At 53.5% G+C, this 27,893-nt stretch overlaps 1 protein-coding gene across 1 annotated transcript; it reads right to left on the bottom strand.

The window, feature by feature from the left end:
• Nucleotides 1-56: 56 nt before the first annotated feature.
• Nucleotides 57-27,893, bottom strand: TRIM62 (tripartite motif containing 62). Its single transcript, XM_036256164.1, has 5 exons — nucleotides 27,220-27,893; nucleotides 16,955-17,050; nucleotides 12,294-12,550; nucleotides 11,196-11,311; nucleotides 57-1,447 (listed from the first exon to the last, which is right to left on the bottom strand). The coding sequence occupies exons 1-5, from the start codon at nucleotides 27,625-27,627 to the stop codon at nucleotides 897-899; spliced, it is 1,428 nt and encodes a 475-aa protein (XP_036112057.1). The 5' UTR covers nucleotides 27,628-27,893; the 3' UTR covers nucleotides 57-896.

Below are 27,893 nucleotides of genomic sequence, written 5' to 3'. Positions count from 1 at the left end.
TACAACAGGATCTTAACGGAGATGGATGCAAAGCCTGATGAGAGGTCCCAGCCCACAGCCCATTCCAGGACTCAAGTCCTGCCGAAAACACTGCTCCCCGCAGCCTCCCCCACACCCTAGCCAGGTCACCGGTCTGGGGGACCTGCGTCCAAGCCTCATTGTTAAGTGATGCTGGTCCTGCAGCTGCCTTTGGGCTACTGGGCTCTGCATCGGCCTTGGGGGTGTGTCGTCGTCCTGCCTGTAGACCTGCGGGCAGGAAGGTGGTGGCATAGCGGCTGCAACATGTGGCTTCAGTGACCTGGTGCCTTCCACAGGCCACAGCACCGCTCTACCTGTAGGGAGGGAGGCGGGAACGTAGAGCTCTTGGTCCTTGGACGGAGAGGGTGGTTCTCAGGCCGTGCTAGGTCCAGCCACTGCCTGTGTCCACGGTGGGCTGGGGTCAGGGTAAAGTGGCCCATTACAGGCTTGGTCAGGGGCAGTCTCAGGTCTGGGAGCCTAAGAAAGTTCTGAGTATCTTTCGAGCTGCCAACTGCTGGCAACACACTCTGACGTATCCTGAGGTCAGGGCGTGTGGGCAGGAAGGAGGGAGGTATAGGGAGACAGTCTCCTGCCCCAGAGAATGGGGATGAGGGTTGGGCAGGGGCTGCCCTGAGGAGAACCGTGTTACACTCGTGGACCAAAGATGCATCCCCGTCAAGGTCAGAGCTGAGAACATCAATGCTGGAAGGGGGCGTAGGAATTACAGGGCACAGCCTCCATTTCACAGACACGAAAGGGAGGCTGAAGGGCAGACCACCCTAGGCTGGCCCAGCGGGGCCGCAGTCCAGGCCTCCTGTCTCTGGGCAGGGCTCTTGCTGGTGGCCGTGGCCCTGGTGCCTGCGGTTCCTTCCACTGCTTTAGATGCGGACGGTGTTGATCCGCAAGGGCTGCACGTTCTTGCCATTGGCATGGCTCTGGCCGGGGCTGAAGTAGGAGCAGAGCTTGCCAGGGAACTTCTCGCGGAAGGTGTAGAGCCAGGACATGTCGTCGGCGTTGTAGAAGATGAGCAGGCCTTGGTCGTAGTCCAGGAAGACGCCCACCTTGTCGAGCTTGTCTCGGACGTTGAGCCGCGTCCAGGGCTCGGTGCAGGCGCTGTACTGGTTGCCGTCGTGCATGACGATGCAGTAGAAGCCGCGGCTCGGCTGGATCTGGATGCTGCCCTTGCGGCTTGCGGCCTCGTGTGCCAGCCCGATCACCCACTGGGTCTTCTCAGCCACCACCACCTCCCAGTAGTGGACGCCGCCGCTGAAGGCCTCGGAGCCCAGCACTGACACCTCCACATCGAAGCGCTTGGGCGAGTCCTGCAGAGGCTGTGGGTGCAGGTTGCCGTAGGCTACGATGGTGCAGTCGTCGGACAGAATCAGGCGCTGGTGGGCGGTGCCCGGGTCCAGGGTCAGAGCAGCTGGCACTGCAAGGGATGGAGGAGGGAGACATGAGTGGAGAGAAGACTGCAGACCCATTCTGCAGTACCTCCCTGAGGGTCGTGTTCTGGTTGGTCCCCAGGAGGCTGTGTGATGCTAAATACAAGCCTCTCCGGGCCTCAGCTTCCTCTTCTGTAAAATGGAAGGGTGAAGGCTGAGGTCCTTCCAGATTTCAACTTGGCTCAGGGCAGCAGGAGTTGTGGCTGCTTGTTCGTGGCTGATGTCTGGGGCAAGGCATGTGGTGGGCACCCCATAAAAGTTTGTTGAATGTACCAGAATGAAGTCCTGAATTAGAGAATTTCCAAGCTGGGAGGGAGCGTAAAGATTATCCAAGGGCTGGATAATCCCCCTGGGGGTCATTTGGAAATTTGTGGGAGGTGTTTGGAATGTCTCAAAGATGGGGTGCAGGGATGTTAAATGTCCTGAATAAAATGCACAGGGCAGCCCTGGCCAGTTTTGCACAGTGGTTAGAGCGTCAGACCACAGACCAAAGAGTCTCGGGTTTGATTCTGGTCAAGGATACCTCGGTTGTGGTTGGGTTGTTTGGGAGGCAACCATTCGATGTGTCTCACATCGATGTTTCTCTCTCTCTCCCTCCCTCCCTCCCTCCTACTTTATCTGATGATAAATAGAAAAATATCCTCGGATGAGGATTAAAAAATAAAATAAATAAAATAAAATAATAAAGTAAAATAAAATAAATAATAAAATAAAATAAAATAAAATGCATAGGGCAGTCCCAGGCCACCCCACCAATGATTTTCAAATGTTCCCTCACACAATACTTTTTATATGGTTTCCATATATACTAAGTATTTTGGAAGGTAACTACCATGCAAACTGAGGAAAGACTACATTTGTTTTGATTGGACTTCACTGAGAATTGTTCACATTTTTGGAAACTACATCTCTAAGAACAATGCCACCAACCGAAACAACCTACCTGTTCTGGGCTGCATTTGAGGCAGAGTGTGCTTTACCCGACTCCCTGATTGTTTTCTAGTGTGGGGGTGAGTGAGCATCTACACAATGACATATGTAATGTACATATACTTTTAATCCTTACCTGAGGATATATATTTTTTTCCATTTATTTTTAGGTAGAGTGGGAGAGAGGGAGGAGAGAGAGAGAAAGAGAGACACATCAACTGGCTGCCTCCCACACGACCCTGACCAGGGCCGGGGACCGAACCAAAACCAAGGTACATGCTCTTCACCGGAATCGAACCTGCGACTCTTTGGTCCTCGGCTCTAACCGCTGAACCAAACCGACCAGGGCGCAATATTTTATTATAAATAATTTCCTTCTGCTTTCCTTTATATTACAGCCAGAGCGATACATGTAGGTATATGTATATATGTTATATATTTGCTTGACATTGTTAAAAGGTCATTCTGTCTTTGAAACATTAAAAATGATTTGTTATGAGAAGTAGATAATGAGTCTGAAAAAGCTGAAAAACTACTGGTTCTAGGCCAACTCTCCCATTTGACAAACGAGGAAATGGAAACCCACAGAAGAGACATGACTGGTCTCTGGTGACTCAGCAAAGCCGGGACTAATCAAGGCCACGCGCATCCAGCCCCAGCCACTCTTCCAGTCTGCCACTTCCCATCCCCTCAGCCCCAAAGCCCTCACTCTGACTGTTCCTCTAGCGCCTCCTCTCTGCTTGTTGTAAGCAACCCCCACAAGGCTCCACTCCAGGGCTGATCCTCTGGGAAGCTTCCTGGTTACCCAGGTGTGCTCGCTTTCCTCGGAGATTCTTTAACTGTGTGCCCTCTCCCAATATAGGGTACAGACTTCTGTGCCCACATCTTCCCAGGAGGGCAAGGCTGTGTATTATCCAACTAGCCTCTCCCTCGTGCGCCCAGTGCATGGGGAAGATTTCTGGAAAGACTCAAATGAAACGGACCGGCGTGTGTTACTCTTTGGGCAGGCAGCAGAGGCGGGGTCACCTGGCTCTCAGTCCTCTAACTCTAGTCTGTTTACCCTTTCCTCCCTGAGGGAGCTGATGCAGTCGAAAGAAGGGGGACCCTGGAAGTGACCCTTCTGAGTGTGGGTGAACATTTCCAGGCCTTAGCAAGGCAGAGGGCAGGAAAGGTGGGAAGGAGGAATCTGTCACCACCTCCTTGGGGCAAAGGAAGGACTGCATCTGGCTCTCTGGCACTTTCTTGTTTTTTTGTTAATCCTCACCCGAGGATATTTTTTTCCATTGATTTCAAGAGAGTGGAAGGGAGCAGGGAGGGAGAGGGAGAGGGAGAGAGAGAAACATTGATGTGAGAGAGACACATCGATTGGTTGCTTCCCACACGTGCCCCAACTGGGGCTGGGAAAGTGAACCGGCAACCCAGGCACATGCCCTTGCCAGGGAATCGAACCTGTGACCCTGTGATGCTTGGGCTGACTCTCCAACCACTGAGCCACACCAGCCAGGGCTGGCACTTTCCTTATCAGTGAAGCAGGGACATGGTTACACTTGGCTGGAGCATTACCCCTACTTCAGTCACCTCTGTTGGCTGTGTACATGCAGAAATAAAATGCCTCAATGGTGGCAACTGTCTCCAACAGACGGCAACAGACAGCCCTGAACTGTTTCTGTCCACACATCCACTAACAGCTGCCACATTTAGCCCCTTCTGTGAGCTCTATCAGGAGTGAATTCAGTTTTTCATTTTACACTTTTCTTTCCTGTTCTTAGAATTCAGAGGGCTGCCTGGAAACCATTAGCCCTGTGAATAGAGGGGTCAGTGGAAACAGTTCTCTATCCAGGGACATTGAGGAGGGATGCCACAAGAAAGACGATGCGGAACCAGAGTTACCCTGTCATCTGACTGGTCACCGTGCAGCCTGTCAGAACCACAAGCTCCTGCCACATGGCATGTAGGAATTCCCAGCGGGGTCAGGAGGTGGGGTGGAGAGGGGTGTAGGAAGCATGTGCATGTGTATGGTGGGTGGGGAGCTAGGGAGAGAATCTAATCAGATGGGGCCGCTCCTCCTGGCTGTGGAATGTGGGTCATATTCAGGTGTCTATTGAATGGGGTCAGAGCAGGCACAATGCCAAGGTCTGGGCAGCAGGAGTTACCCTTGCATCTGAGGTGCCCAGGATGATTTTAGGAGACCAGCGATAGGCAGAAACTGTGGCTCAGGGCAGAAGGACCAGGACACTAGCACACAGGCAGGAGGGCTCAGCCCCAGGCATTTAAGCCTATGCAGAACAGTGCAGGCCACTTTAGGTGCCACTGTGAGTGGGGAGGCCGCTCCAGGACGCAGCCACGTGGGCGGTCAGTGGTTCCAAGATGGGGCTGACAGGTGAGCTTACAGGAAGGAGGAAATCCTGCACCGAGTGCCAGGTTTAGGGCATAGAAGCCCAGGGGTCTGGATGAGGGCAGGGCCCACCACTCACTAGGTGGGCCTAGGGACTAGCGATGGGGTCAGCCGTTCATTGGGCATTGCTGGTAATAGAGGCAGGACTAAGGGGCGGGGTCTGACAACAGGGGGCAGGACCCTACATCTCAGGGCAGGGCTGGGGGTAGGGGACTGGGGTTATTGGACAGAAGGCATGGCCTGACTCTTAGGAGGCTTTTACACCCAAAGGGTGGGCTGAGGGCTGCCTCTAGGGCCTCCCATCTCATCATAAACAGAGGGTCCTGCCTTGCAGGCCTCCCCCTCACCTTCCCTGAGGCTAGGGCTGGCTAACAGCCTTCAGATCAGAGAGAGACCCAGAAGGCCCTTCTAGAAGTCAGGCAACCCCTCCACCCATCCTTCATCCTCAGGAGAGGGGACAGACTGAGGGCAACACATCTCGTCCCCTGGAGTTTCCTGTTTTACAGGGCTCCTTCCTACGTCCCAGGACACTGTTTTATAAAAACAAAAAGCAGCCCTGGCCAGATTGACTCAGCGGTTAGAGCACTGGTCTGTGCACTGAAGGGTCGCGGATTCGATTCCTGGTCAAGGGCACGTACTTGGGTTGCAGGTTTGATCCTGTGGCCCTGGTCATGTGGGAGGCAACCAATTGATGTGTCTCTTTCATATGGATCTCTCTCTCTCTCTCCCCCTTTCTCTCCCTCTTTCTCTCCCTCTCTTCCTTCCTCCCTTCCTCCCTTCCACTCTACTTAAAATAATCAATGGAAAAATATCCCTGGATGAGGATTAACAACAATGACAAAAAAAAAAAAAAAAAAAAAGCAGGCAGCCTGCCTGGCCTCCAGGTAGGTTCTTGGTCCATTAAAGCCACTCTGAGACCTTGAGGTCAAAATGCTTTCGGGAAGGAGCTTGGATTGTGGCGGCCCCAGGAAATGTCTCCGGGCCATCTCTAACCACACACTACAGCAGCGCAAGAGGCAGAGAAACCCCACAGCCCAGCACCCTCGCTTGGCAGTGAGTAGCTTGTGCCTCTTTGTTCTCAAGGACAGTGGCTTTGAGCTTGCATAGACCTGACAGGACAGGAGACACCATCAGCTCTCTCCTCTGGCCAGGCCTTTGGAATAGCTGGCCCCTCAGTCCCCCACCTGCTCAGGCCCTCAGTTGCACAGTGCTGGCATTCAAAACCCATTTCACACCCACTAGCTGATGGAATACCACAGCAGCCCAGGAGCACACATTACTGTACCCATTTTTCAGAAGAGGAGACTGAGGCTCCGGAGACTTCTCTAAGTTCAGTGGCTTGCTCAAGTTGCCACTTCGGGTGGAAATAGCATTGGAACATGAGTTAAGGTCTTTCCACACATGTTCTTTTCTTTATGTGGCCCCAGAAAGCCTGTTCAGCAAGACTGAGGAACCATCTGATGTTCATGGTAATAAAGACAAGCAGGTTCCAAGCGTTTACTAAGTTCCAGGTTATTATCACAAAGAAATGGTTTTATTTAACTCTCACACCTTCCCTGGGAGATAAATCACACTCTCCCGATCCCTGTTTTACAGATGAAGAAACAGGCTCAGAGAGGGCAGCGATTTGCCCTGGTCACACAGCTAGGGAGGCAGAGAACGTGCTAGAACCCAAAATGACTGAATTCAGATAAACGGAGAGGAAAGAACAGGTCAGGAGAGGGAGGTGGTAGGAAAAAAGGGAGCAGTGTCTGGTGTCCTTGGGACAATGGCCACCTGGCCTGGCTGGGGAAGAAGCTGATGTCTGGGAGCTGGGACAACCAGCCCAAGCAGTTGGAGGAGGTTTTCAATGTCAGCTGAGGGGTGGGACGGGGAGTGGGTGGCAGTAGAGTGTGGAGGTTCCAGAGCAGGGGATGGAGGGATGAGGAGGAGTGACAGGTGCTAGAGAGAGTTCTCAGGTGAGCCAATAGGAAGCTTGAGCTGCAAGGGGGGGAATGCAGGAAGCTGCTGGAATCCATGCGCTAGGTCCCTGGGGGCACCTGCCCCTCCCATCTGGACACAAGGGCGTTGGAGCTGGCAGAGGAGCCAGAATGACTTCACAGGCCCTACAGACAAAGGAAGGGGCCTGGCTAACCAGGTCACTGTTCTCTGAACTCCCCAGGGGCCTCTGTCCTTGGCAGGATGTTCAGGGCACACATTACCCTGCTCCCTCGGGCAGCTTTCTCTGGGGCAGTGGCTCTCAACTGGGCCATCTGCCTCGAGGAGGACCTAGGGCGCACTGGAGACGTTTTTGGTTTACTACAACGGGGCGGGGAATGGTGCAGCATCTCATGTAGAGACTAGGGATGCTGCTAAACATCTGACCATGCACAGGGCAGCCCCCTACAACAAGGAACGATCCATCCCCAAATGTCAATGGGACTGAGGCTGAGAAACCTTGCTCTGGGACAAGCAGAGTTCCCATGACCATGCACTCTCTTGGGAGGGAGTCGAGAAGGGAACACTAGCATCCCTACTTTACAGAGGAGGAAGAGCTTATTGGAGGGTGTGTGGCATTGCCCTGACCGGTTTGTCTCAGTGGTTAGAGCGTCGGCCTGCAGTCCAGAGTCGTGGGTTTGATTCCGATCAAGGGCCCAGACCTTGGTTCGGTCCCCTGCCCTGGTCGTGGTCATGTGGGAGGCAGCCAATTGATGTGTCTCTTTCACATCGATGTTTCTCTCTCTCTCTCTCTCCCCCCCCCCTCCATCCCTCCCTCACAGTGTATCTGAAGATAAATGGAAAAATATCCTTGGGTGAGGATTTAAAAAAAAGAAGAATGTGTGGCAAGTTCCTTTAGTCAACAAGTATTTATTGAGTATGTACTTCATGACAGGGACTATTCTAATTGCAGAACTGAGACTAGGACTCATGTTCTATTCATTCATCAGTAGACATGTACAGTACTGGCTGCTGGGTATATGTAGTGATGAATTAGACCCAGCTCACAGTCTACTGAGAGAGACAGCCACACAGACACTGACAAAACAGTGAGACCAGGCAAGCCCAGGACTACCTGGAGAAATCCAGGAAGGCTTCCTAGAGGAGGCGTTTACAAACTAAGATGTGAAGGAGGTAGTAGTTGGCCATCAAAGGTTTGCACAGAGGGTTCCAGGCTAGGGAACAGCATGTGTAGAAGTCTGGAGGAGGGGGAATATGGCTCACAGGTCCTTGATTGGCAGGCTGAGATGCCCAGATTGCCTCTGGGAGCTGTGACAGGGATGCAGCAGCACAGAGCTCTGAGCCCAACTGCCCGAAGGCTTCCCTGGTGAGTGGCTGGGGCAGGAACAGGACCCTCGGACATGCTTCTTGCCTCCTTGTGTTATGCTGATTCACCCATTAGTGGTCCTCACCCTGCTGGGTCCCACTGTGGAGGTCCCTCCAAAGGTAGGAACACATAGAGACCGCTGCCTCAGGAGGATAACCCAGAGTCCCACCCAGTCTGGAAAATGGGCTCTTCTCCCAACTACTGCCCCCGTTGTGAACGAGGCCCTAGAGCACTAGGAGGTGTCTTTTCACTTCTGTGAAATCACTAATCACGTCAAATGAGGCCTTCAGTCACCTAGAGGGAGCCCCATCTCTGTCTGGCATTCATAGGCTCAGTGACTGGCCTCAGTCCCTTTCTCTCTCTACCCAGAAGGCCCAACTGGTAACATCCTGGGATCACCCACCGCTTTTGCCTATGCAGTTCAACCCCAGGGACTGGTGGAGGCACCTCCAAGCCCCATCTTTCTTGAGTGGCCCGGCCCTCAGCTTTCAGCACTCTGTTCAAACACTCTGTTCAGTGATGTCCAACATCCCCCGGCCCCTCCCCTGCGCCATCCACAGCCTCCTGTTGCCCCCTCTGGGCTCCCACAGCACTGAGTCCCTTGTCATACACAGTCCTTATTCTGCTGGACTGTCACAGTCTGTTTGCCCATTTGTCTCCACTGACCCCTGGCCTCAGGGGACTTTCGGTGTTTGTAGATCAAAAGAAGGAAGGCAGACAGGTGGAAAGAGCTCTGACTGCTGTGTGACCTTGGGAATCGGTGAGCCTCTCTGAGCCTCAGCAACCTTCCTAGGTTGGTGTGAGGAAGAGAATGGCAAGTTAGCTTAGTGGGTAAGGACATGGGCTCTGGGGTCAGACAGATGAATCCTGGCTGTACCATTTATAGGTTGTGGCCATGGACAAGTTCCTAATAGCTCTGTGCCTCAGTTTCCTCACCTGAAAACATAAGGATAGTCAGAATGCCTGCCTCTTAGGGAGAAGTCCCCCCTATGTCCTTGTCTTGCCTCTAAAGGACACTGTGCCTGACGCAGGAACACACGTTTCCCTGCTGTCAGAAGGCTGGACTCTGCTGCCCTTGTGGGCTGTGTGACTTCAGGAAGGCCCGGATCTGCTAGCTGCTAGAAACTGTTCAGACCTTCCCTCTCTTGGCAAACCTCCCATGACCTCCGTTTGCCCATCATCTCCGACGACGACTTTGCTTCCTACCTCACTGGGGAAGGTGAAGCCGCCAGTGGGGAATTCCCACGAGCCCCCCACTGCCGCTCTGCTCGTGCCCATTATTCTACCTTCTCTGGGCTCCCTGGCTGACACTGCAGCACTTCTCCCTCCTTCGTCTTCAGTTCTGCCTTCTTCTCCCGGCTCTTTCTCATCACCCACATACATGTTGTTATTTTTTCTGTCTTAAACAAACAGCTGCTGCCACACTCGCTCTCCTCCCCTTAAATAAAACTTGAAAGCATTGTCTCCACTTCCTCTCCTCCCAGTCTCTCTTGGACGACCTCCAATCAGGCTTTGACCCTACTGTTGCACCAAAATAGCTCTTGTTAGTCACCAAAGACCCCCACGTCGCTAGGCCCTCGGGTTCCCCCACACCTGGTGGAGCAGCCTTTGCCACCACTGGCCACTCTCCTCCTGGAACCACTCTCTCCACGTGGCCTCCAGGGCATCCCAGGGTCCCCCTACTTCTCTGGCAGCTCCTTCTCAGTCTCCTTGGCTGGGTCCCCCTTCTGTCCCTGAGTGCCCCAGGACTCCAAGTGTTAGAGTGGCCCTCTCCCTCTTCCATCTACCCTTACTTCCTAGGTGATCTCATCCGGCTCACTCAATACTGCCCACATGCCGCGGGTGCCCATCTGCCCTTCTCCTGTGTGACAGACGTGCCACTCCACCCGCCTTCTCCACATCAGTACTGACACATCTGACTGGCACCACACACCTCATGCTCCCAGCTCCATCCTTCCGATCACCTCTGCCAAAATCACTGCAGGCTTCCTTGTCTTCTTTCTCTCACATGTGAGACCCAATCCATTAGCACATCCTGTTGGCTCTCCCTTCACAGTACATCCTAAGTCCAATCACTCCTCACTACCGTCATTGTCACCACCCTGCTCCGAGCTGCCATCCTCACCTGGATTATAGTAGCAGAAGTCTTCTAACCACATTCCAAGCCTCCACCCTTTACCCTCTTCAGTCTGTTCTCAACCCCGTGGCCAGAGGGATCCTTTACAAACGTCAGCCAGCTCATGTCACCTTACCGCCCCAAACCCTCCGATGGCTCCCATCCCACTCAGCATAAAATTTAAAGTTCTCACACTGGCCTACAGGCCCTCAGGTCTGGCCACTGCTCCATCCCTGACCTCCTCACCTCAACTTCCCTTCTCGCTCCTTCCACTCCAGCCACACTAGCCTCTTTATTGTTCTTTGAACATGCTAGGCTTGCCCCTGCCTCAGGGCCTTTGCACTTGCTATTCCTGTTGCCAGAAACATTCTTTCCTTGGATGACTACACGGCTCACTCTCCTTCCTTCAGGTCTTTACTCCCGTGCCTCCTTCTCAGTATGGTCTTCTAACAGGACCCCCTATCTAAAATCTCTATTCTACCTCAGCATCCCCAAGTCCCCTTCCTTATTTGTTATCATTATCTAATACACTATGTATTTTATTTATTTACTTTTGTTTCTTTCTCACTCAAACCCTAGGATGTAAGATCCATGAGGGCAGGGATTTATATTTTTTTGCCTGTTTTGCTCATTGCTATATCTCTAACACCTAGAATAGTGCCTGGTGTGAGGTAGGTGCTTTTTTATACACTGTCCTTACAGAATGAGTGAATGAACTGCCCAGGGCCGTAGTCTCTTCATCTGGAGAATGGGTATACTAACAGAACCTATCTCCTGGGGTGGTATGAGATTCACTGAGCCAAGTGACAGTGCAGGTGTCCAGCACAGGCTTGGGAACACAGCAGGTGCTCAGTGAGGTGCACTTTTCACCCCTCTGCCCTGCCCCCTGCTGTGTTTAGGGGGCTGGGCTGGATGTACCCCATCTAGCTTCAGCCCATGATGATCCTTGTCTCATCCTGGGCTCCTGTTGAGAGGCAGGCAGGGCCTTACCTGGGTGGATGTCCTGGAACAGGGACTTCCAGATGGTGTACTGCAGGGGGCCTGTGTACTTGGAGGTTGGAAAGTCTTCGTATGTCAGATTGGTCTCATGGACTTTCCCTTTGAGCCTGGAAGGAGAGCAGGAGAGCAGGTTGCACTGGGGGCTGGATTCCTGTCCTAACACTGGGGCCTTACAACCACCTTCAAGGCAGCTGACATAGGGTGAGGTCATGTGTGTGAAGTCGGCTGGACCCAGATTCAAGTGCCTGTTTGTACCACTTCCTACCTCTCTAGCTATCAGCCTCAGTTTCCTCATCTTTAAAATGGGTACTGTAGCCTGGCTAGTGTGGCTCAGTGGACTGAGCTTCATCCCATGGACTGAGAGGTGCCAGTTTGATTCCCGGTCAGGGCACATGCCTAGGTTGCAGGGGGTGTGCAGGAGGCAGCCAATCGATGTTTCTCTATCACATCAATGTTTCTATCTCTCTCTCTCTAAAAAAATCAATAAAAACATATTTTTAAAAATAAATAAATAAAATGGTACTGTAATAGCACATGCTTTCTAGGTTGTAAGAATTACATGGCATAACATATATAAAATGTAGAACACAGTGTTTGGCTCATGTCAACACCAAGTACCTGATGTTAGCTATCAGTACTGATCATCAACAAACTAATAATTAAGTGCTATTACTATTAAAGGTGGCAGTGGGACCAGCGAGACCTGGGGTTGAATCCTGGCTCCTCCACACACTAGGTGAGGAGCTTTAGGCCACTGATCTAGCTTCCCTGTGCCTCAGTTTCTACATGTGTGAAATGGGGATGATGGTGGTAACTACCTTCAAGGGGGCTATTTATTATACATAATATCCATGTTATTATAAGTAATATGTAAACCTCTAATATAACATACATATAATATGCTATATTATGTATAGGTAAGCCTTTAGCACAGGCTCTGGCACACAACAGGTGTCCTATACATTTGATAAGGATCTGAATGAATGGATTCTCTGCTAACCACCCTGTCTGCCTCCATTCCCACCACCCCGCATGGGGTGGGAGGGGTACCCATCTTGGGCAGGTCCGGATAGGTGGGCCCTGACTTACCTCTCGGACAGTGAGGCCACCCCGGCCAGGAAGGTATGCCGGTCGGTTTCCGCCAGGCGCTCCTGCAGGATCTGGGCCCCCTCCTGCACCTTGCGCAGCTGCTGGCTGTAGCGCTGGACTTTCTGCTCAATGTCGGTCAGCGTGCGTGCTGTGTCGGCCTCCAGCTCCTCCAGCATGGCTTTCTGCCGCTCGCGCAGCAGCCGGTGCAGCCGTTCGAAGGCCTCGCCGATAGTGGTCCGCAGGCTTTTGGTAGAAGACTGGGGGGACAGTCATCAGGGGTTATGTTAGGGAGAGGAGATGGGGTGATCCCTGGGTGAGAGGAGGAAACAGAGAGCCTTGGCATGTAGAGAGGAAAGGGAAGGGGAACCCTGGTGGTCACTCACCCTGTCCTGCCGCCCCGAGACCCTCTGGCCAAGGAACAAGAGCTGGAGGTTACGGCCATTATCAGAGGAGGCAAGTATGGACTTCCATGGTCCTCTGCCCCCACGGGCATGCCAGGCCCAGGAGGGGGTTGAGTGATGAAGGGCACAGGCTTTTGTGCCCAAAAATCTGGGTAAGGATCCTAGCTCTGGGTCTTCAGTATGGCAACCTCAGTTGCCTGATGTCTATGAACCTTAGTTTTCTTATCTGTGAAAATGGTGACACAACTACACTGCAGGGTTATGGTGACGATTACATGAGGGAATGTTCAAAAATGATGCATGGCATTGTTCGAGGTCCAGAGAAAGAGCCTGGTTATTACAAAGGCGTCGGTTCTAACAGACACGTCCTAGAAGCCTTCACTGAGAGATGGCTTCTGAGCTGCGGCCTGAAGCATAAGCGGATGTTACCCGCGGGTGAGGAGAACAGGAAGAGGGAGCAGCAGAGTCAGGATGACACACACGGCACAGAAGTGCGGCCAGGCTGCCGCAGTGTGTGGGGCCTGCCTCTGCGATTTTACTTTGTGGGATTCTGGCTGGGAGTTCACAGAGTCAGGGACCCTGCTGTGTGCCGTGTCCAGGGCTCTGTGGGAGGCTTGACAAAGGCTCAATTAGGGCCAGTTCCCTCTGTGTCCCAGCTGCCTGCCTGCAGGAAGAACTGCTGGCAGTGGGCCAGCCTCCCTGCGCATGCCCACCCAGAGCGCCAGACAGACAAAGGGTTGGAGGGAGGCTGGGGGCCAACAGCTGAGCTGCCTGAGGCCTCTCTAGCCCCTCACCGAGGGAGGGCAGAGGCGTCCTCAGTGGCAGGTCACAGATGGAGAAGATGGGGCCTGTCCTTCCTGCACTATCTGCCACTGCCCTCCAAAGGTCCCCAAACCCCATGGCCACCCCTTCTAGTTCCTCCTCAACCACTCTGCAGCATTTGGCCCACTGGCCACCCTCTACTAATGGCAAGTCTGGTTTGCCTCCCACCTCTGGCTGCTCCCTCTTTGCCACCCGTGTTCCTTAGGGCTTGTCCAGGCCAGCTCCTCCCATTCTCCTCCTACATGCCCTCCATCATCTCCCGCTCTCCCTGCTTTGAGGATGGCTCCCCATCCTTATCGGGGGCATTGCATATATCGGGAGCACCACATTCATCTTTCCACCTGCCTCTTCCACACATACCCCTGGGACCCCACAGGCCCTCCGACTCACGCGGTCCAAAGTCAACTCTGAGTCTTGGCCAACAAACTGGCTGCCAGAGTGATCCTTCTGATGTGTAAACTGGGCCACAGCCAATCCTGCGTTTAGGAACCTTTCTTGGTTCCTTGGTGACTAGTGAAATGCTAAATTCCTTAGCCTGGCATTCAAAATCCTCAGTTCATCCCAGCTTACCTCTCTGGTGCCATTGCATTGCGATTCCACCTGGCTAGAATAAACAGATCGTTTATTCCTGGCAAACTCCTACTTACTCTACAAGACCCAGATCAAAAGCTATCTCTTCTGTGATACCTTCCTTAACTTTTTCAGGCAGTTAGCTAAATGTCCCCAGAGCATTTCGTAAATACTTCTTGATGCACTGTCCCACATTTTATGTAGGTCCCAGAGTAGATCAACCCCCTACCCCATGGGAATGATGTCTTCCTTAGCTCTGACCCCCACTCCTCCTCCCCCATGTCCATCCCAGGGCCTGGCACAAGGCTGGTGGCAGTTAGGACCTGCCTGAGAGGTGAAGGAGGGAAGGGTCTTGCCCAAGATTGCTCTGCAAAGGTGGGTGCAGACCCCATCTTACTTCTAGACTGGGAGCCCAGTGTCCCCAGGATAAGAGAGGATGGGTAGAGAAAGGGGGAGAGGCAAGGAGAAGGCAGCTCAGAAGTGGAACATCAGAGTGCCAGCCACCCCAGGGGACAAATATGTTTCCTGACCTACCTGGCTTGCTGACCACAAAGCCAGAGATCTTGCTGAGGACACCCCAGCATGAGGCTGGAATATGCACTAGGCTCCGACAGAACTGGACAGTAAGTTCCCAGTTGGCCACTTACTAGCTCTGGGGCCTCAGGTCAGTCCCTCAACCTCTTTGTGTCTCAGTTTCCTTGCTGATAACATGGAGATAACAGTTCCTACCTCAAAAGGTGTCCCCCCCCATTTGTTCTACAATTATTTACTGTATGAGAGGCACTGTGCTAGGTTTGGGGAGTCCTGCTGTCATGGAGGTGACATTCTGTGGGGCTCAGTAAGACAATGAGTGGGAAACAATTTCTAGCAGAGAAAGGTTTAGCTTAACTGATGTGTCCTGGTTACTTTGGTTTTTTTCTACAGCAGAGCCGCCCCCACCTCACCCCCAATCCCTGTGGTGCTGTGGCTGGGAAAGCAGCCCCCACCCCAGCCCACCACATCCCTGGGAACACACTGGGGCTCAGAGGAGCTGGGGCCATTTCAGAAAAACAGCCTGCCAAGAATGCATCACTCAGTCAGGGCCGACCAAGGAAAACACTGGGCCTGGGGAGAGAGGTCAGACAGGCCCTCAGGCTGGGCCATTGGAGGAGCAGGCGCCGCAGGAAAGCCGAGTCAGGCACCAGGTGAAATATGACCTCCAAAGCATCCATAGGCATTTCTTGTATAAACACCCTAGTCCAGACAGGAAGCAGGGCTGGGGAACTGGAGGGGAAGGTGGCCCCGCAGGACCCCCCAGAGGTAGACAGATGGACAGGAAATCAGTGGGAGAAGAGGTCAGGGGAGAAAAACAATGGGGGGCGGGGGGCTGGAGAGAAGAAGAGAATGCTGGGGAGAAGAAACAGACCATAAAATTCCCCCCTCATCCAGATGGAGGCTTCCATTTGCTTCTCTTTCCTGAGAGGTATATAATCACCAGGCAGATGGGGAAACTGAGGTGTAAGAAGCAAACAGGTCAGAGTCCTGTGACTGTTTCTCATCTGTTGCCCGCAGAGGGTCCTGACCAGAGGCCCTCTGGAAAGTTCTCTGAAGAAATGTTTGAGACCCACAGCAGGTTGCCAAGCTGGGACACAGATCTGGGTCTCCAGCGGCCTTTCGGGGCCCCAGTGTGACCTCCGAGGCCCAGAGCACATTCCCAAGGCGCTGCTCCAGCTGCTGCTGGCAGTGGCACCCCTGCTGCGGAGGGGAGCCAGACTGAAACCCCCCGAGAGCTCGGCAGCCGGGCCTGGGACCCCAGTTCTTGGTCCCAGAAAGACAGGGCAGCAAGCACAGCAAGCCTTCATCAGTTAATGAGCTATTTGTGAGGGGAACTCCAGAACTTAAGGGCTGGAAGGAGCCTGGCAGAGTCCCCACTGTACGGATAGGAACTCCAGGGCCCCCAAAATATGCAGTTTACTCAAAGTCATACAGTGAGTTAGTGGCTGCACCAGAATTCACATCCCTCCTCTCAGGTCAAGGAAAAAGGCTTTTCATTGTAGCTAGAGACTGCAAGGTTTGACCCCATTGTGTGTGTGTGTGTGTGTGTGTGTGTGTGTGTGTGTTTAGTATTCTATTAGTTTAACTTTTTTTTTTTTATCCTCACCCGAGGACATTTTTGCCATTTTTTGTTCAGATAGAGTGGGAGGGAGAGAGAGGGAGAGAGAGAGAGAGAGAGAAACATCGATGAGAAAGGGACACATCGCGTGGCTGCCACCCGCACAACCAACCAGGGCCGGGGACAAACTGCAACCGAGGTACATGCCCTTAGCGGGAACCGAACCCGGGTCTCTCTGGACCGCAGGTCGAAGCTCTAACCGCTGAGCCAAATCGGCCAGGGCTGACCCCATTTTTCGCAGTCCATGATCCCATGGCCTGAGTTTGAGAGGGGAGATGATACCAGGGCTGGCCCACAAATCCTCAGGAGCCCTTCAAGGGAAGATGCTCAGGGTAGGGTCCTTAGGCAATGGGCGTTTTAGTAACGCAGGAGAGAAAAAGACCCTGCAGGGAACCAGGGTTTTTCCTGAGGGTCCCTAGTCTCACCTCAGCCTCCACCCAAAGCAGGGAGAAAGGGACCGTCCCCCCCTTAATCCACGCACTAACCAAATGCTTGCCCTCAGTCACCCTGGGGTAAGGCTTACCCCATATACCTTTGCTGAAGCCTCAACCTGGGTTCCGCCCCCACAGCCCCGCCCCTCCACGTGGAGTTTGGGCCCCCTAAGTCCCGCCCCCACAGCAGGCCCGAGTCTCCGCCCCCTCCGTCCTCTCTGGCCCCGCCCCCGAGAAGCCCCGCCCAACCGGCCCCCTCCGCCTCCGCGTCCAGGCCAGGTTCACCTTGGTCTCGGCCAGCTGTCGCTTGAGCAGCTGCAGCGCCTCTGTGTGCTCCCGCTCGCTATCCTGAAGGGCCTGAAGCTGCTCCTTCAGCTCCCTCTAGGGAAAGAAAAGAGTCCCAATGTACAGTGTTTGCCAGTTTCTGTGATGTAAACGCTCCCACCAAAGCCCATTTCAAGCGATCAGTGTGCGGGCACAGGACCCGGAGCTGCGAAGGGGTTTGCAGTCAGCTCTGGGAACCGGTGCAAGCTGCCTCCAGCACACTGCCCTGCGGTCCTTCTCTGTAGACCTGTGTTTCACACACCCTCATCTATCTCATTTCAGCTCCTCAGTCAGGTCTGTGTTGCTTCTAGCGAAAGCCATTCCTAGTGAATCCCTGCGCATGCGGGTCGTTGGAGCAGAGGGGCCCATTCACCTGAGTGCAGAACTGCTCCGCAGGCCCACCCTGACGGCTTGGATCTGTCCAGCTCACATGGTCTGGCAGAGACACAGACGTCTGAGGAGTTGGGCCAAGTGCTACAATCCTCCCCCTTGGTGGTCCTCATGGGTCCACAAATGACCCAGCCACCCAGGCCGCTCTTCAGAGTCTCTGAGAAAACTGCCCCGGAGGCTGTGTTCTGAACATTGCTCAGGGCACCCGAGGGACTTGGACAACTTCCTTCCTGCCTTCAGGGCGAGGAACAAGGACAGCAGGCCTGTCCCTCCTCCTGGACCCCAGGAGCAACAGAACACTCGTTTGTCCATTCCACAGACACACGCTAAGGCTTTTTTGGGCCCCACAGGGTGCTGTGTCAGCAACAGGGAGAGCGATAAGGGACACGTTTCACCCCATGATGCCTCAGGACGGGGGCAGATGAATTGGGAAGACAGGGACACAGACATTAACATCACAGTGAACGCTGGAAGTATTAGGGGACCCCAATCTGCTCCTTCTCCCGTGTTCCCCATCTAAATGAAGGGTACACCATCCCCCACAGCCAGTGAAGCCAGAAATCTGGGAGTCATCCTTGACACTGTTCACTCACCAATCCAGTCTTCAAGTTCTGTCCTCTACACCTCCTGTCATCACCCCCGCCCCAGCCCCTCCAGGCTCCTGGGTTGTAGCCCCAGGCTCCTCCCTGCCCCCTCCCACTGCCCCACAGAGCAGCTGGAGTCACTGTTGTAAACGACAGATGTGTCCATGTTTCTCCCCCCACACCCTCTGCGAGATTTCCATGTTGTCTGGGAAGAAGGGCACCAAGTCCGAACAAGGCAATGAAGGCATCGAAGGCATCCACCACCAGCGCCAAGTTTCTTCTCCAGCACTGCAATATGGTAGCCACTAGCCACATGTGGCTACTTAAATTAAAATGAAACAAAAATTAAATAAAATGTAAAAGTCTGTTCCTCATTTGCACTGGGGCGCACACTTCAAATGCTCAACAGCCACATGTGATTAGTGGCTACTGTGTCAGACAGCACAGATGCACGACACTTCCATTATTCTAGAAAGTTCTGTTGGGCCGTGCTGCTCTAGATGCACTAAGCACCCTCGTGCTGTCCCTCAGGCCTTTGCACCTGATGTTCCCTCTGTCTAGGATGCTCGCTCACATTTTTCTCCACTTGTTAGACTCAGACTCATCTCTCAAGACCTAGATCCAATGTCACCTCCACTGAGAATCCATCTCAAACCCTTCCTAGTGTCCGCAGACACTCCTCTCTGGGCAGTGCCCTTCAGCGCACCATCATGGTGCACACGGCATATTAACTGCAAAGTTACCTGCCAAAGTTACCTACTAGAACGTGGGCTCTCCAGGGTAGGGACCAGGAATGATAGATTGTCACACTCTCAGTACCTAGGACAGGGCCAGGCACAAAGTGACTTTGGTATGAATCCGCCCTGGGAAGGGTTCAGAGCTCCCCTCTGAAAGGGTGGGAGGGGAGAGAGCGCCCCAAGCAGGCAGCTCTCCCCAGGAGGGCTACAGAGCCTGAGGGAGCAGCTAACTTAGGAAGACCAAACCCTGGAACTCACATGGCAGGACTGGGAGGCAGTCTGAACCCTCCTTCCCCCTTCTTGTGGCTCCTTCTAGGCATCAGACCTGGTTAGGAGGCTGGCTCTGCCATACACTAGCTGTGTGACCTTGGGCATGTACCCTAACTTCTCTGTGCCCCAGTCCCTCATCTATGAAATGGGGGTAATAATACCTTCTAGGGTTGGGCGAAATGAGATAATAGTGAGAAGTGTTTAGCCTCATAGGAAATCACAAGCCAGGCATGTTTTTTAAAAAAATATGAAGTAATATGTTTATCCAACTGTGTTTCATTAATTCAGTTTCTAGTTAAAATATTATAGAGGGAAAAATAAGAGAATTTGTACTGCTGTGAGGACACAGACATAGCAGAGCTTGGCATACACTGTGCTCGGGAGATGGAGCGGTTACCACGTCCCACATGAGGCTTCTCGGTCACTTCTCCATGTCCTCACCCCTTGCTGTGTTCAGGTCTACCCAGTCAGAGCAGGAGGGGCCCCAGGGATCATTTGACCCACAGCCACATGGATTGACACAGGAGAACCAACTGGACTCCCGCAGAGGTCAGACAGGAAACCTGAAGCTATTGATAAGCCCTAAGTGACAGCCCTACCTGGGAGGAAGGGCACTGGCAACGCCAGAGCTCAGGACCAGCAGGCTGGGGGTGGCGTGATTTGGGTTTGGATTTCACAGGCGGTGTGTCACCTAATTCTCACAACAAGCTCACAAGGTTAGTGCCTTATCACCTCCATCTCACAGAGGGAGAAATGGAGGCTCAGAGAGGTCAGGCAGCTGCCCTACGGCCACACAGCTTGTAAGGGGCTCTGAGTGACTCCAAACCCGTGCTGGACACCCTCGGCCGCTCTGTCTCCCACTCAGTTCCATACAGCCATCGTGTCTGTTCACCCGCGGTCAGGCTTAGGACCAGTCCCTCGGGGGCTCCTTGAGGAGTCTGCAGTTAGTTGGGGAGGCAGAAACTAACAAGGGAGAACAGAATAAACAGAGGGACCACCTAGGAACCAACTGAGCTGGCTGCCAGCGCCTGTGTCTGTGACACCCTCCCTCCACCTCAGCACAGGCTCTGTGGTGTGAAAGATTAGATGACTTAATTCATGACCTGACTCGAAGCCTAGGATGTGCTCTGTCACTTAGCTGTTGTCATTATCATCATAATAATTACAATTATGTGTTAAACAGACACTCAGACCTGGGGAGTTTCCAGGAGAGTTTATTTCTGATGGACAGATGGACAGGGTTCCTTCAAGTCTCCAGGGTGGGGCCCGAACATTTCGGGTGGAGAGAACTAATCAAGCAGGGGCACACCTGGTGTGTGCAGGCAGTGGGGGCAGTAGGGATGGCTGGAGACACGTACGTGGCAGGGGGGCGGAGTCACAAGCTAAAAAGGCTATGGGGCTAGCTCGGGTGAGGGTGCAGGGTGGAGAAGGCCTTGAAGGTCTGCCTGGGGGACCTGGACTCTGCAGGGGCCGCTCAGAGCCAGGGCAAAAGGAGGGGACAAGCGGAGGGCAGAGCCACAGCTCTCCAGGTCATCTTCCTCTGGAGAGGGGGCAGGGGCAGGGCTAGTGCAGACCTGAGTGCACAACTATGCAAATATGTCAGCGGAGAGGCTCTGGGGCTCCCATAGGTTTTTAGGGGCCAGGACTGGGACTGCAGCGGTGGGGAGGACAGAGAGCCAGGGCTCACATGTCCTCGAGGCCAGACCCCCTCTCCAGAGTGGCCACCCCTCTCCCAGCCCAGAGGACAAAGCTGCCCCAGGAGTCCATCTCCGCTTGACTTCGGACCTTTCTCAGCCCCCTCACTGTTCAGTGCAGCCCATTGGGGACCACATGAACTCTGGCATTAGGACACCTGGGTTTAAATCCTGGCTGCACCCCTTCCTCTCAGAGCCTGATCTGTCAAGTGGGGAGAAGAGCCACTCACAGGCTGTGACGAGGACGGTGCCTACGAAAGGGCCAGCATGGTGCTGGCACAGCGTAGGTGCTCAAGGCCTTCTCCCCTCCTCTGTGCCCTGGGGCTGCTCTCTGCCCTCTCGGACCCAAGGGTGTCGGAAATCTCGGCAAGGCAAACCGAACTTGCCTCTTCGATGCCCAGTACTCCTGGTGCTCCTGCTCGCCCCGCCCGCCCTGAGTTCCCGTGCATCTTGTCTTCGAGCCCCACCCTCCTGTCCACTCCGGCTCTCCCACCACCCCCTGAGCGGGTCGGACCGGGACACACCTGCCTGCTCGAACCCATTCCTGGCTCCCCAGACCCTCTAGGATCCAATCCCAGCGCCTTGGGCTGGGAATGGTGTATTCAAGGCCATTCTTGAGCTGGCCAAGCGTCACTTCCCCCCTATTCCCTCCCCACCAGCCATAACAAGCCACCTGGACATGTGCTCCCCTCCGTGCCTGTCCCGTGCCAGTCAGACTCAGACAACCTCTACGTCCTCCACCCCCGCCCAGGGGCCAAGCAGATTTGAAGGTAAACGATGCTGTGCAAACACCGCTGGATGAGAGTTCATAGAGTTGAGTTCTGGTCTAACCTTGGGCAAGTCCCTTCACCCATCTGGAGAGTGGGGAGAGGGTGGAACTCATGGCTCCTGAGCTCCCTCCCCGAGGCAGTTGGAATAGTGGTGGGAGGCGGGGTTCTGAGCCAGACAGACCCTAGTCGGAGTCCCTGCTCTGCTTCCCACTTGCAGTGTGATCTTGGGCAAGTGACGACCTCTCGGCCTCAGTGTCTTCATCTGTGCGGTGGTGCCGGGTCCCACTCAGGGAGCAGGGAGAGAATAAAGGGCTGTTGTGAGAACTCGATGCCAGCACCTGGCACACAGCAAGTGCCCAATAAACTTTGGCCAGCGTTTATTCAGTTATTATTTCTGTTGTCACTCCACACCAGATCCTTTTCTCTCTATAAATAAATGTCAAGTCTAAGTTTCTATACTGCAGCCTGTGCTTACCCAAGGTCCTGGATGAACAGGGCATTGGTGGCTGCCCAAAGACACCTGTGAAGAGGGAAGTGGAGATGCCAACAGCTAGCTCTGGGTTTGACTCACTGCCAGCCTCGCCCCCAGGAAGGCAGCTGTTTGTACATAAATCCTGCCCTCTCCTGGGAAAAGTAACAGCAGAGGCTGCCTCCCTGTCCTTTGTATCTGTTATGTCTTTGGATAGGCAGCAACTCTCTCTCCCTCTTTACACATTAAGTGGACAGTCTTGTTCCTACTTCCACTTCCCAGATTGGGAAAGGGTGCAGAGAAGGCAGTGTCTTCCATTCAGATGGAGGAAGCCACAACCAGGATTCGAACCCAGTCCCCTGACCCCATTCTTTCTCTGTGTGGCTGCCTCAGTGTCTCTGGATCACCATGCCCAGTTTTTCAAGGCTCCTATCCAAGGTCGATCCACTGCTGTCTCCCTGGGCATGAAGGAGGCCTTGGGAAAAGCTCCCATGATCACATGAGGCCCTAGGGGGTGGCTGGGACTGAATCCCATCCTCTCTCTGGAGGTTAGGAAGCTGAGATGGCCAGACAGCTGGATACCATGCCTGACCAAGATGACATCCAGCCACCTGCCCTCAGTACATCAGCTGGGACAGACTGTGTCCTTAGCCTGACCCGGTGCCGAGTACTTGAAATACAAAGACAGGCAGGATTGGGTGGGGAGGTGGCAAGACAACTACGCGGCTCTCAGGCAGCTCGGAGGCTATGAGAGGCCCAGTCGGACTGGCTTCAAATCCTGCTCCTGATATTTGCTAGCTGGGTGACTGAACAAGTCACTGCATTCCTGCGCCTCTGTTTCCTTATCTGTAAAGGGAGCAAATTACAATACCCACTGGACAGGGTGTTACGAAGATTAAATGAGGTGATACCAGAAAAGCGCTTAGTACAGCCTCAGGCTTTAGGCTAGAGCTCAGGAAGTATTGGTGGAGTCCCAAACCCTGCTGAGACGGGGTCCCTCCCTCCCCTTTGCTCTGCGGTCTAGTGCTCAACAGTGATAAAAAAGGGAAGGTGGATGAGCATGCATGTGCGCGCACACAGACTCACACACACACTCACATGCTATTTACACAAATGTTCTCTACAACTAGAAAGCAATTCTAAGCAGGTTTTTCTGTGGGGTGGGACTATTAAGGAACTTTAACTTTTACATTATAGAGCTCTGTTTATTATGTTAACTCTATAATATGGGGGAAAAGATATTTAAGAATTGTTGTGCGCTACTCTGTGCCAACCTCAGGCACTTTTGACACAGCATCCGTCGCCTTGACAACATCTCTCACCCATGTTCCAGATGAACAGGTGGAAACCTAGAGAAGTGAAGTGACCTGACCAAGGACACACAGCTTCTCAGTGATGATGCCAGGATCTGACCCCAGTATTGGAGTCTGGACAGTACAAAGCAATTCTGCTTGGCAGGTCCGGGAAAGCTTCACGGGGCAAGTGTTATCTGAGCCGAGTCTGGACAGCTGAGTAGGACTTCTTCAGGCCTGGGTTCTCAACCAGGGGTGATTTCCACCCCAGGGGACACGTGATGAAGACTGGAGACATTTTTGGTCATCACAGCTTGTGGGGAGGGGTGCTACTGGCATCTAGTAGGTAAGGAGAGGCCGAGGATGCTGCTGGACATACAGTGCACAGGACTGCCTTGCACAACAAGGACTTGTCTGATCCTAAATGTCAACAGTGCGGAGATGATGTAATATCCTGGAGCTGTTATTGTTTATTAAGTGCTTACAATGTACCAAGTACAGTACTAAGTTCTTGCAGATGTCATCCAGTTTAATCCAACACCATTACTCCATGCTGTCAATGAGGAATGTGAGGTTCAGAGATGATAAGTAACTTTCCTAAGATCACACAGCCAGAAAATGTGTTCTGCCTGAACACAAAGCCAGATCTCTGAACCTTCCTGGTTTGCTGCCTCCGGGATTTATAATAAATGTAAAAGCCCCAGACCAACTGTTAGGCGGGGTGTGTGGGGATCTCGGACTGAGCCTAGGCCCAGCCTCCTCTGGCCTTGAGGCCTTGTGCAAGCACCACCTCTCTGCCCCTGCCTGCCATTCCCATCTGTCAAGTGAAGGTTGCACCAGGCGATCTCCAAGGCCCTGCCAGCTCTAAGTCTGTTGTCTTTAGGAGAGGGGCCCAATCCCGGGCCCCAGGAGCCTGCAGCTGGGAGAGGAAGGCGTGTGATGGACAGGCTCAGCCTCATTCCTAGTGCATAAAGAGCTAGTAACTGAACCCTGCTTCCCCACCAGGAGAGAGATGCAGGTAGGGGTTGGAGTGGCGTGAACCTCACCCAGGAGCTTACCCCTCCAGTGGGGAGGCATGTTTCTCTGCCACCTTCTTGCCAAGCCCAAGGAGGCACCAAAGCCAGGCCTCCTCAGGCAAGAGAGGCAGGTCTTGGCATTCCCCCAGCTGGGCATACGAGTTCTCACAGGTAGGAGAAAGAACGGGAGTGTGTGCTGACCCAGCTCCCACTATGTGCCAAGAATCTCTAATAGTAGGTTCATCTCAGGTCAGCCTCATGAAAATGCTGGGAGAAATGAATCATCCTGACCCCAGTTTGCAGAAGGGAGCATCAAGGCTTACATGGAGTGACTTGGCTGAGTTGCACAGATGGTGCTGAAGGAAGGTTTGGAATGCAAGTGCTGACCCAGGGCAACACTCTAGAAGGTAAGTGAGTGCAGTCCTGCCTGTCTTTTCACCCAAGAATGAAAATGTTTCAATAACATTTGGATGTTCAACTTCTCCTGTATTCGTCAGGACACAGAATGGACTACAAAAAAACCTAAAGACAGTAATTCTGATTTTCTGGTTTACCAAAAGGGTTCTGAGGGCAGAGGCCTCTCCAACTAGAAAGTCAGACAGGGAAAGGAAGGGATGAGAGGCAGGGGAGGGATCTGGCCCAGGTCAGACTTTGCTTTCTGGCCCAGATCTCTCATTGTCTAGCAGTGTGGCTTTGGGTAAGTCACATCACCTGTCTGGACCTCAGTCTCCACATCTATATAATGAAGAGGTTGGACAGATGGTTTCAGACAGACTCCCTTCAAACTCTTACAACCTGCACCCAGTCCTGTCCAAGGTTCTTTCTTCTTCCCAGTTTATGTGACTTCACAGACAGGCAGATGGGGACACCAGTGCTTAGGACAAGGAACTCTGGAGGTTGGGGGCCAATACTAGCCTTGTGCAAGCTCCCAGAATTCCCAGCTCTTGCTCTCCATCCTCAAAGAGCCCAACTGGAAGGGATGAAAGGGACAGGGAGGGGGTAATGGTGAATATGAGCCACTTCTCCTGGGGCCAACGCTCATCTCCATGAGTATCTGCTAGGTGCAGGCTGACTTGTAGGGACTCATGTATAAGGGGGTGGGGGAACCCCCTACAACATGGGGCAAAGTAGTTATTTATCTCATGCATTAGCATCTTGAGGGCCAGAGAGCTCCCTCTCTCCCAAGTTAGCCCACTGCATTTCCAGAAAATGTTTGCATCAAAAACTTTCTGCTTGCAAAGGCTCCATCAGCTCTGGTCAAGGTTGGTCATTCATTCCTTCACCCTTTACTGATATGTACTGTTGGCCAGGCCTTGTGCCAGGCTTTGGGGCCATAGATATGATGAATAAGAGACTGTCCCTGTTCTTGGGGAACTGTGTGCTAGCCTGGTATGCCAAGGCCAGAGACATGAGGCTGCTGGATTTAAATGGTTTAGCTTGAGAAAAAGATTCCAGGCTTCAATAAGCTTGGGAACCATTTTATTAAATACAGTAAAATGAGTTTCTTTGTTATAAGGTTTCTCCAAGCCTTTAATATGCAAATGTACAGAGGATCCTTCAAGGGGTGTATAGAGAATACACTATATTTCCCAAATATAGCTAATCTGGAACACTACTTTTTTAAAAAAATTATGTTTATTTTTTTTATTCCTCATCCAAAGATACTTTTCTATTTATCATCAGATAGAGTGGGAGGGAGGGAGGGAGAGAGACAGAGAGAAACATTGATGTGATAGAGCCACATTGATGGGATGCCTCCCGCACGACCCCAACCAGGGCCAGTGAGGAATCGCAAGCGAGGTACGTGCCCTTGACTTGGAATCGAACCCGCGACTCATTGGTCCACGGGCTGACGCTCTAATTGCTGATCCAAACTGGCCAGGGCTGGAACACTACTTTTTAAAGCATCATACTTATTAACCGAGAACATTAGGGGAAATGCAGCTCTAATGCTAGTTGTTTTGGCCAGTGGAGCTTGGGGAAGGCTTACATAGAGAGAATGTTTGAGCAGGGCTTTGAGAACTAAGTAGGAGTTAGTGAAGATGGGAAGGTTTAAGGGAGACCATTACAGTCCTAGGCTGATTATGCTCAGGTTACCGTGCATGTACTGGTTCATTTAGTCCTCAAAGGTCCTGATGTGGGTGACAGAGCCAAAGAGGTTATCAAAAGCCTCTGGAGACTCCTACAGGTCCACACCCTACCTCTCAAATCACTTCACCTCAGGGCCTCATTCTCCAAATCTTGAGTCCTCAAGTCCTGTCCCCACTCTCAACCTGAGGCTCTATTCTGTTCTAAACCCAAATGGTTCTTACAGTATCTGGACTGAATCACAGCCTTAACCCCTCACACACCTCGGCCTGGCCCTTGGTGCCCAAACCCTCCCTCTCAGCACTTTGCTGACCCTATCTTAAACCCCCTCTTAGACTTAGAGCCCTGACCTGCCTAGTTTGGATACTGCCCCATTGGTCCTGACTGAGGTCTGTCCCATCGGGCCCCCACACCTGTGCTCAGCTTCTCCATATAATCCTGACCCATCCTGAGAGGCAGTTCCATCCCCTGTCTAGCCCTGAGTGTGTTCCCATTCTCATCTGTCTGTCCCCCGTTCTGTCCTGAACCATTCTTATGTGGGCCCAGTCTCCAGGTCCAGCCCCCATGAAACTTGACAGTGGCCCTACTCTTGCCCAGATCGGATTCAGCCTATCCCCAACCCTGGCCCAGCCTGTAGTTGGCCCAGTTTTTATCTCATTTGTTCCTCCCCAACTCCATTGGTGACCTCTCCCCAACCACCGACCTGCCCCAACTTCAGTCAAGATCAGACCCCGCCCAACACCCCGCCTCTCTCCGCAGCCCGGCCCAGGCCCCGCCCCGTGCCAATTCTGATAGGGCCATGACCCTGCCGGCGGCCCCGCCCCGTGACAATTCTGACTGGGCCCGGCCCTCGGTCCAGCCCTGACCCCGCCCCCAGGGCGCCCCGCCTCTGTCCCCGGCCCTCCAACCTGCTCACCTGCAACTCTTCGAAGGCATCGTCAATGCCGGTGACTTGGTGCTGCTCGTGCAGCGCCGGCTCGTCGCAGAAGAAGCAGAGCAGTGCGCGGTCTGTGAGGCAGAAGAGCTTGACCTTGTCGTGCGCCTGGCAGGGTCGCGCGGCGCGGCGCGCACTGAGGATGGCGTCCAGCGGGAAGGCGCTGTAGCGCTCCACGATGTTGGCCAGCTTGAGGCTGGGTGCGAACGCGGGCTCGGCGAACGTTCGCCGGCACTCGGGGCAGTCGCGGGCGCCCTGCGCCTCCTGCCTCACCCAGTGCTCGGTGATGCAGCGGCGGCAGAAGTAGTGCTCGCAGCCCAGGCTCACCGGGTCTTGGTAGATGCTCAGACAGATGGAGCAGAGCAGCTCGTCCTTGAGGCTGCACGCCATGGCGCCGGGGGCGGCGGAGACGGGGGCCTGGGATGCAGGGGGCTGCCGGGGAGCGCGGCGTGGTCGGGGACAGCACCGAGGCACGAGTGCGGGGAGCAGGCCAGGAGAGGGAGGAGTAGGCGTTACAGAAGGAAGGAGGGCTGTTCGGGAGGCGGGTAACGCGAGGAAAGGGTGTGGAGTAGAGACTACCCGAGATGCGAGCCTAGGAAGGTGGTCTCGAGGCAGTGGGTGACCTGGAGCGATGCGTGCTGGAGGGAAGGGGCCAT

This window comes from Molossus molossus, unplaced genomic scaffold, assembly GCF_014108415.1.
Source record: "Molossus molossus isolate mMolMol1 unplaced genomic scaffold, mMolMol1.p scaffold_m16_p_12, whole genome shotgun sequence".
NCBI lineage: Eukaryota > Metazoa > Chordata > Mammalia > Chiroptera > Molossidae > Molossus > Molossus molossus.
The sequence above is the reverse complement of the archived record's forward strand: the minus strand, read 5'-3'. Positions and strand labels throughout refer to the sequence as shown.